At 35.8% G+C, this 10738-nt stretch overlaps 1 protein-coding gene across 1 annotated transcript in view; it reads left to right on the top strand.

The window, feature by feature from the left end:
* Positions 1 to 331: 331 nt before the first annotated feature.
* The window catches only part of LOC114360071 (SH2 domain-containing protein 5-like), a gene marked incomplete at its 3' end in the record, with an annotated part of 56278 nt that continues 45871 nt past the window's right edge, over positions 332 to 10738 (top strand). Inside the window, exon 1 of the mRNA XM_028314627.1 lies at positions 332 to 437. Coding sequence (XP_028170428.1) covers positions 414 to 437 — 24 coding nt within the window. The remainder of the gene's footprint in view (positions 438 to 10738) is intronic.

Here is a 10738-nt window from a genome sequence, read left to right as displayed (position 1 = left end):
ATAACCTTTGGGATGACTTTTTTCGTCGTCCCGAGCTACTTATCTAGCTCCACACACGAGTTAATTGGATCATCTTGGTGCATATTCTTTTCGCATGATGGTATCATACTCTTCTATGCATCTTCTTTACGGCATTCAAATCATGAAACACCAAACTTTCTTATTGCCCTTCGACTTTCTTATTTGCTGTCCCAATTAAAATCAGTAAAACATCAAAGTGTCATCCCTACATAAGGCCGCTGCGCCGGCGCAGGGCTCGCTCGCCCGTCAGACCGGTCCGCCCCGCCGCCCGCGCCGCGCCAAAACCGCTCGCAAAAACCGCTGGCGTCTCGCCGCGAACGCGCGTTTGTTTTGATGTGCAGTGCGGTGGAGTGCCAGTGAGTGAGTGAGGCGATGTCGCGGGTGCCGGCGACATGCTGGCCGTTCGCCCTGCCAAGGTATTTCAAGAAAACCAGGCTATACCACGTCACAAAGTCTTTAAGACCAGCGCTAATGTCAAAATAATTGCCGAAGGCATCTGACATGCTTACTGTACTTCGAAGCACGGAATCTTCTTATCGGACGATCAGGTTGATACAAGCATGCAATTTACTAACCGTATTGGGTACCAACGTAAAGTACAATCTACTAATTTGCAAGTATGGTGGTTCTGGTAATTAACCCCTGAGAGAGATCTGAAAGATCTCTTTGTCGTCTCTTATAGTCAAAGATGTCTTAACATACGTAAGAAGGAAAAAGGGTAGGTAGCCCTTCCAATTTCCACTCTGATTTGCCTTGTTATTTTGTTCAACTTCTCCGCCAATCTGACTTCGTGGCATGTCATTTGGTTTCCTCGCCGCCATGTAACAAGAAAGTAATATCCCAGAAAATAAACAGACTGTTCCCATCCCAACGTCCTTAAGATTCAATGGGGTGTCACAAAAGGTCGTAGAGTTGCAAGGTTCGATTCCCGCTGAATGGATTATAAACAAAGCGCTGAGGACGACTCATTGTCTCAGACAATGGCTGTTTTGTTTCTGAGCGTTTGGCGTACAATGTTTACTCGATCATAAGTAATGTCGGAGTTTTATCACCGTTAGCGAGAAAAGACAAACATAACAGATTTGTATTAGGAAGATGATAAACTGAAAATTTATTGCCTTCTTCTATCACATAACTTAGGTAACCTTTTTTAAACGATTTGTGACTATGAAAGCATCATTAACACTGTGAAATATTACTTAACTAGCTTTCCGCCCGCGGCTTCGCCCGCGTGGAATTTTGTCTGTCACAGAAAAACTTTATCGCGCGCGTCCCTGTTTCAAAAACCGGGATAAAAACTATCCTATGTTCTTTCCCGGGACTCAAACTATCTCTATGCCAAATTTCATCAAAATCGGTTGCGAGGTTTAAGCGGGAAAGCGTAACAGACAGACAGACAGAGTTACTTTCGCATTTATAATATTATAAGTTGGGATTGTTTTAAACTGGACTCACTCAAAAATATTCTCACTCACTAAGTAATTCAAACTTCAATCGCTCAAATGTAGTCCTTAAAATGTAAAAAAATAAGGAGCTGTCTTTCTTTCTTGATAAAAAAATCAATACTGTTGTGCTATTACATATTTCAGTCCTATCTTACTAATATTATAAACGCGAAAGTTTGTATGGATGTCTGGATGTCAACATGTTTGTTATTCTTTCACGCAAAAACTACTGAATGGATTTTGATGAAACTTTACAGTATTATTGTTTATAACCCAGAATAACATATAGGCTATAACTTATGACGATCTGTGACAAAATAATATTCACGCGGGTGAAGCCGCGGGCAAAAGCTAGTTATGAATAAATCTGACAGTAATAATCCTATCCAAATATACCTTACTTTGAGTGATGTAATAAACTACTTTGTCTCAGCCGTTGTCGTTTATTATAACGGCAGAGACCAAAATAAAATATGAGCTGTAGTTGCAGATATTGTTTTTTCCTTTTGTGGGCTGATGTCATCGATCACATTTAAATACCTACTAATTTTGCATACGAGGTCTACGGCCTAACCATTCAGTCAACCGGATTCACATTATAATACGAGGCGTATTGAATATATGGCAATATTCGAATTGAAAAAACTTTTGAATACTAAAGATATTTGAGATGACCCCTTTTTAGGATAGATACACCTACATAATGTATTTTACATACGAAATAATAGGATCAATGTCTACTCATCTCAAAAAGATAGTTTCGCGTGACTATCGTAAGTAGTTTTTTTAATGTCTGAATGTATCTATCGTGTAGTATATTCATATCATTATTTAATCTATTTATATAAAAGAAAGTCGTGTTAGTTACTTCGCTTATAACTCAAGAACGGCTGAACCGATTTAGCTGAAAATTGTCAGGGAGGTAGTTTAGAGCCAGGAGAAGGACATAGGATACTTTTTATCCCGTTCGAAATTTTAAAAAAAGTCTGCTTATTTATTGCCATTAAGGCGGAACAAAGTTCGCCGGGTCAGCTAGTCTATATATATAAAAGGGGTTACCTACGTGAGTGCGACAAACGTTACATCGAATTTTGTTTCTTCGAAAACCTTTCTGCGAAGTTACTATACTGCGACGCCTTGTTATATCGATGCCTTGTTACTGCGATGTTACGTTACATTGAAAAACTTTACTGCGAACGATTTTACAGTCATATTTTATAATTTATTTATATTTATGTTTCTATTATTATGTTATTGAATCAAAGATGTAACTGTTAAATATATGTAATAAGTAAATAAAATGTAATGTATTTATAATCTTATTTCATCTATAATTTTGTACCGCCCGTTTTTGTTCTATGTATGTATGTATGTAATTTCATTTTTTTATCTATCTGCTAAGGCAAATAAAGAAGGCTTCGCAGTAAAATCGTTCGCAGTAAAGTTTTTCGATGTAACGTAACATCGCAGTAACAAGGCATCGATATAACAAGGCGTCGCAGTATAATAACTTCGCAGAAAGGTTTTCGAAGAAACAAAATTCGATGTAACGTTTGTCGCACTCACGTAGGTAACCCATATAAAAGAAAGTCGTGTTAGTTACTTCGCTTATAACTCAAGAACGGCTGAACCGATTTAGCTGAAAATTGTCAGGGAGGTAGTTTAGAGCCAGGAGAAGGACATAGAATACTTTTTATCCCGTTCGAAATTAAAAAAAAAAGTCTGCTTATTTATTGCCATTAAGGCGGAACAAAGTTCGCCGGGTCAGCTAGTTTACAAATAAAAAGATCCTTCCACAGAAGAGTTAATAGCACACAAGGGTCAAGAAAACAGACCTTACTTTCATCAGTGAACTTAAACTTGGATTGGCGGAGACGGGCCGCAACCGCACGCCTAACTTTCGCCGGCGGTGCTTCTGTATAATACGAGTACATAAATAATAATTTACTGGGCTTTTTCATCATGTTCAACATTTATTTACTCTTAATGATCCGATTTTATGAGCTTATGAACAACAGGGATACGAGTAACCATTTTTACACTCATACCCACCTGCCTATAGCACCTACTCTATTTTTATAGAATAACAACAAACATTCCATGTTCTATTTTGGTAACATTACGAGGAATCCATTGTGTCACCAACGGAATCTACTTTTCATTATCGTAGAACTGGAATTATAAAGATGGAGCCGTTATTTGGAAAGCTAATTTTAGATCTAGAAACACGTTAATTATATCAGGCTAAATATCAAAATGTAATCCGTAAGCTGTATATTATTTGAAATTTTGTTAATGTATTTGAAACAAGTTAAAGAAAACTCCATCCAGAACGTAATTAGATCCATTTTGTTATCAAAGAAGAATACATATTATTATGTTGTTAGATTTATGTACTTGCTTCGTTCTAATTTGCGTTTATTTTTGAGGAGAAATATGTATTACCAGGCCTGATTGATTGACATCCCCAGCTTATAGTGATTAACCTCAGTGATTGGAAATTATCAGGACATATATTTTGTGTATGTTACGGAATCTGTCTCTATTGGTTCAGAAATTCATTTTTGACACAGGCAGGACCAAGCACCTCTTGACATGTTGGGACTTTTGCCCATGTGAGGGTGGATTTAAAATATCGCTATAAATTATAGCCCATATACCTACTGTAACTTTCATTTAAATCCGTAGAGTAGTTTTGCGTTAAGGAGTAACAACAATCCATTCACGCAGAAACTGTCACATTCACAAATATTATCAGAAATAAATAAATTATAGTCCGATTTTTAATTCGACGGAATTCTGACAGCTGTCATTTTTTGACAATTCAGATGTAATAAGCCTTTTTTGCTTTGAATTATTATTAAATAATACGAAATGAAATTTCATCAAGTACAACTTACAAGAATGAACTATTGTTTGTAGTGTCAATTCAATGTACACTAATTATTATGTACATTTTAGAGTTTAAATAGAAAAAAACGTGTTTTTAACACAGTAAAGCAACATATTATCATTTACGAAAATATGTATTGATCATCAATCATCATTATCGTCGTCATAATCAACTTGGATTATAAAATTGGCATCTTGTTAAATTGGTTATTTTATGAACCTAAGATTTTATTAACAAAAGGATTTTCATAAAAAAGGTTTGTAACCCATGGATTATTGGCCAGGGAGTCCAGTAATAGAAAAATAATTTCCCAATCTTTTTTGTAACTTCAAAAATATGATAATAAAAATTCAAATAACCATTTTGAAATGATCAGTACATTTTTAAGCCTTAGTTTTTCAAGTGAAACCTTAAATTCAAGAAAGGATTATTTTTTAATTTGTGAAAATGCTCTCCATTCATAATGGGAATGTTTCAATGTTGACAACACTTCTGAAATGTCAAAATTCCGTCGAATTAAAAATCAGAGTTTAGTAGGATTAAGACGCAGAAGCCTGACAAGAAATCCTCGCGTCGCTTATGGCTAAATATGCAAGATATCCAAATAATAGTTTATATTAACAGATAAAACCGTAATTTATATGCGATTATCGACGGATTAAGACAGCCCGCGGTCAAGTGTGCGCTCATTATGTCGCAAGGACAGCCGAGGCTGCGCGGGCGCCGGTCAACGACCGGGCTCCTGTGGTTTCGGAAACAATATTGCGAATACATTATGTTATGTTACTTATCAACGTCAAAATTTTACGAGGACCTGTTTAACTGTTCATAAAATATTGATATTGATACTGCAGAACAATGTTTTCTCTTTATGTATCATCATTTCAGTCATAATTATCCACTGCTCAACCTCTAATGAACAGACACAATCACACACAGATAGATCTGTGAAACTATTCATATTTTAGTCCCCTTTTAATGGGTTCGTTTTTTACCTAAATTATGCGTCTTCAATATTTAATAACTTGATTTGTTTTTAATCTTTACATTTTGGCCGAACTGAACTGAAATGCCTTGAGCATTATACATGTATAATAAATAATCCAGGATTGTTGTTTATTTTACGAGTAACAGAGCAACCGCAATTAATTTAAGCCGAAAACAATCCTCATATCGCTCCGCGAATTAAAATAATGAAGTCCGAACCAATTCGGAAATTGCTTCCATAGAAAATTCGATTTCAATTGGCTTCGTGATTGCCGGCCGATTTATTCGATTAATTTTAAACGATCTCTCCAGGGTCACATGTGATATATTAAGTCTTACATATAATGTATCGCACATTGTATCGGAACAAACATCGGCTATTTATTGTCTCAACAATTGTACTCTGCTGTGACAATGACAGTCACGAATAAAAGGAAAGCTTCTTATAGGAAATTCCAGGAATCTGAATAAAACTCACGTACTTTATTTATTCCCAACTCTCTTTTTCTTTCAATGAATTATTTTATTTTGCTATAACTTATGCCCAATAAAAGTTGTTTAATACCAAACAGCAGAACAAACTGCCGTCCAACGTCTGTGCATTCACAGACGCGTTTACGGAATGAATCCACTCAATTAGATGGTATCGGTTTGTAACGGCTTCATTAACAGCTGGAGACGAGCGTAATGAAGATGTCTTTGTTCCTTGCTCTGGAATTGACTCTAGAACATTAGCATCCCAATTTTATAAAGTAGACAATGAAGCAAGAGCATCTGCGTTGAAACTTTGTCTGTTTTTCAACAACGCTAAACGTTTTCGGGCCAGTGGATCTCGCCGGAGCTAAAATAATTGAGCATAAGTAGAAGCTGTGAAAATGAAACAAATAACTTCTACCAGTTCAATCGGTTCCAGTAGGTATATTCGGTTAAATTGCCTTTTACATAATTATAATGCAGGAATGCTTTACGATTATTCGATCTAGATTCAGGAACGTTCTATACACGTCCAAATATTTATAATTTAGTATTGATTTACGCGAGTACGGCTACTAAGTTGAATTTAATATTAAATTGTTTAATCTGATAGTTCGAGACAAAGTGTATTTGATTGAAAATTCAAGTATTGTTGAATTAACAAGATTAGAACTTTAGGATTGTGCCCAACCCTTTTATTAACTTTTATAAGTAATGTCTGAGAAAATAAATGAATTCGTGTTCTTGCTTTACCTGAACTAATAAAATTGAAATCTTGTTCAATACAAAACTCCGAAGATAAATCAGAAACACAATTTATCAATTAATTTAATGGTCCATCGCATGAATAGAGCGTTCTTCATTAATTATGCGATAATCAATATCCGTGAAATGCTTTATTAACTTCCCCTTTCGCCAACTTTCTCCTAGCGTAATGGGCCCTTTCTTACTGACTACTACAAAGGTCTGCGAACCTTTTATCAGGATCCAAAATTAGGGACGGTTAATATAGGTAAATGTAGGTAAAGCCGCCACGGTAAATTCCGTTTTTAAATACTTATCATAAAATATTTTTCATTTTCGTAATTTTAGTTTCGAATTAGTTTCTCGTTTAGTTTCGGTAGTTCTGTGTAAATCGAATTGCAATTTTACTACTATTAGATAAGGTATATTAATTATTAAAATTATACATATTTCCACACAGCTTCGCAATTCATGTTAAGGTACCTCTTTTTGAAAATTCGTTTCAAAATTGGCCTTTCTCGTAGCACACTCATAACATGCAATGCATTATTATTTATTAATATATGTATTATTAAAATGCAACATTAGTATTGGGAAACAATGTCTTCGCACAAACATATTCAGGGCGGTAAATTGTGTGCGCAATCGTAATGGCCATCGGACAAAGACACTGCGCATTACTAGGCAACTTTGTCGCGATCCAATCGCTTTGAATATGTTCCGACGCGAGTCGCGCGATAAATATTGATGTCGCAGGTGACAACATCGCAAAAACTACAATATTCAACTAACAAAATTAGATTTACTACATCAAATGGAGGACTTTTATTGGATTCCTGAAATCTGTCGCAAACGTCTATTCAGAATTTGTAATCGTCATTAGCAGAATAACTTAATTTCTTAAAAATATTCTTTCTTTTTAGTTAAGAAGTGTAATGTTCACCTATTGTTGTTTGTCAAGCAGGTGAACTACTTGACAAACTGACAAAAATATAAAGTTAAAGTTTTTAGTGTAAAGAGAGTTACTACTAGTCTATGGCACCTACCTACTCAAACAAAGAGATGCGTTAGGTGCTGGAGCAGTAAACATAATAATGCAAAATAACTGCGGGTCCGTCTCTGTGCTTGAAGTGACGATTTTATGAGCTCTCGCCGCGAAATAAGTTTGAAGCATGTATCCATTATGCAAACCTTCTGAATACGGTGAGCTGAGCTTTCTATCTCGAACTGGATCCACATCTGTCAATATCGTGTCGCGTGTGACCAGATAAAGAATCTTTCTTAGCTATATTCATGTTGAAACTTGCCAAAACGATCCGAAGACATGAGTTACACCTTACGAACATCAAAGCTATCTCATAGAGTTTATGAATGTTTTTATTACGCTACTTGCTGACCCGGCGAACTTTGTTTCGCCTTAATGGCAATAAATAAGCAGACTTTTTTTTTTATTTCGAACGGGATAAAAAGTATCCTATGTCCTTCTCCTGGCTCTAAACTACCTCCCTGACAATTTTCAGCTAAATCGGTTCAGCCGTTCTTGAGTTATAAGTGGAGTAACTAACACGACTTTCTTTTATATATATAGATGATACACCACATCAGACAGGTGTGTATCGAAAAGGAGGTAAACATTTAATTTGGACGATCTCTATAAAATATAGTCATTGCTGTTTTTTTTGTTATTATGGTTCATTCAAATTACTGTTTAAACGGTAATTAATTTTTGTGCTTTTATTTCGTTAATGCAAAATTTATACGGAAGTAAAGTAAGTTTTTGTGTGAATATTTCTTTAATAAAAGAAAAAGTAGCGTTGTTATGCATTACATTTGTGCATTTAAAATAACTCGGAAAACAAATTATTGTTGTGACTGCAGCAGAAATGTGCTTAGAGTGCAATATGCACGCGCCACGCACTGAATGTGCGCTAACTAATCGAGGGACACGCCGCAACTTCAGCCGCGCCGAACGAACGCTTATGTGCCGAGACAAAGTTTTCCTATGTGATACAAAGGACAAATTGTTAAATGATTTCAACATGTTTCATATCCCTGCGGAAATAACAAAACTGTTATTTAATAGCTACTAATTTCTACGCCTTATTTACTTCACTGTTTCTTGAATTTTAATATCGCGATGTACCAACACGTTCTGAAATAAAGTATTTTTTGGCACATTTTCCCACGTAAAACCTTATCAATGTCTGCATCCATTTTGTAGATTGAACTAGTGCAGACGGATCGGAACAATTTATTTGCAAATTTCAGCAACGTAAAATACGACCAATGAGACTAGTACTTCTACTAAGCATTTTGCTGTAGGTATTTAAATTAAGCTTCGAATTCAGATCTCGTAATAGCAGGGTTTGATGGCAGATCGTAATCAAAACATTTATCGAATGAGATGCGATCAATCCACTGTAATACCTACTCATTTGTTTTTACAAAAATAAACAACACTATGTCTAAAAATATTACGAGCATTGAAATAGACAATTTTAATTAATTACTAGCGGCCGCCCGCGACTTCGTACGCGTGGATCCCGTTTTACCCCCTTCATCTATCTTACACGGTTAAGATTTTTTCATACAAATGTTTTTTCCCGCTAACTCCCGTTCCCGTGGGAATTTTGCAATATCCTGTTGTAACTAAGCTTTAAGTTTACTAAGGTACCTGCATGCCAAATTTCAAGCGTCTAACTTAAGCAGTTTAGATTTTTCATACAAAAAGATTTTCCCGCTAATTCCCGGTCCCGTGGGAATTCCTAAGTATCCTATAACCTGCCCAGGAGTATGAAGAATAATTGTACCAAGTTTCGTTAAAATCCGTCGAGTAGTTTTTGTTTCTATAAGGAACATACAGACAGACAGACAGACAGACAGACAGACAGACAGACAGACAAAAATTTTACTGATTGCGTTTTTGGCATCAGTATCGATCATTAATCACCCCCTGATAGTTATTTTGAAAATATATTTCATGTACAGAATTGACCTCTCTACAGATTTATTATAAGTATAGATATATAGATTATGTTAATTACTATTGAAAAGAAATTACATACCTACGCACGGCGCTACCGTATGTTATGTTTTAAAACTAATTTAAATTATAATAACAAAATACCTATACATAACAAAGTCTCAGTTCCTAAGATTATATAACTAAAGTAATAAGTTACAACATTTCCATCATATTATTCACCCGACATAAAGTAAACACAAACATAAACAAGAAGTCATCACTTTCGCAGCTTCAAGCTAACGTAACTTGCAGTGAAGTCAACTCCAAGTTGAACTCTTTCAGCTGCAGTCGGCAAATTGCATTTGGTGTTTGATGCCACGCTGCACTCCTTGCCGCGCTCGGATTATGATAATACGCGTCATGTAGCGTGTGAGCTCCTTACTCATTTTAACAACGCTATCTTAAGGCTGGGTTGCACCATGTTACTTTAACTTAAACAAACGTCAAAAATCTGTCAAACTCCATGTAAAAAGCACCGGTTATCGCTATACCTAGTTACCGTTCAAGTTATGTCAGTCTTGAAGTGTCAAGATCGCTAAGAATGACAAACTTCTCTGGTCACTATGCCGTGGTTTGAAGGCAAGTTTGAGATGAGATAAAGTAGCAGTTCTACACATAGTACTTATTGTATTATACTGTAGTATGCGCTATGTATACTAATTTTTAAATTACATGAAACAAAAATCATTTATTTTGGTTTTTCCGCCATTTTTATCTTTTATTTTGGTATGAAAAGCAGCCTATTACATTTTACATCAACTGCAAAAGTGTGCTCACTGCTCATATTTACGAGTAGTGTGTGCTGTGGATGCATCCGCGCGAATTCGTGCCACTAACAGACGGACAACCGCTCGTCAACTGTCCAGCTCTTTATGATTTTGTAATAAACCCCGAAATCAATTCAGGACAGTTAAATTGTGTCAGACACGTTGTTTAAACACATTTCGTGCGATATTTACAAAGTTTTGAAATATTATGACCTACTGAATTCAACTGTGGGTATTCATGAATTTACGGCAAGCGTGATGAAAGCTCTAAAATTTACCGGTCAACAGAAAAAAGATGTTTACAAAAAGCTTAGGCAATTAACTCGGTAGTTGAGGCCGTGTAAAATGACTGTTGTGCCTATCGCCGCTCTATGACTCCGGC

Source organism: Ostrinia furnacalis, unplaced genomic scaffold (genome assembly GCF_004193835.3).
Source record: "Ostrinia furnacalis isolate ACB-3 unplaced genomic scaffold, ASM419383v2 OfSCF4874, whole genome shotgun sequence".
Lineage (NCBI taxonomy): Eukaryota > Metazoa > Arthropoda > Insecta > Lepidoptera > Crambidae > Ostrinia > Ostrinia furnacalis.
Note: the sequence above shows the minus strand (reverse complement) of the source record. Positions and strands in the feature narration are given on the sequence as shown.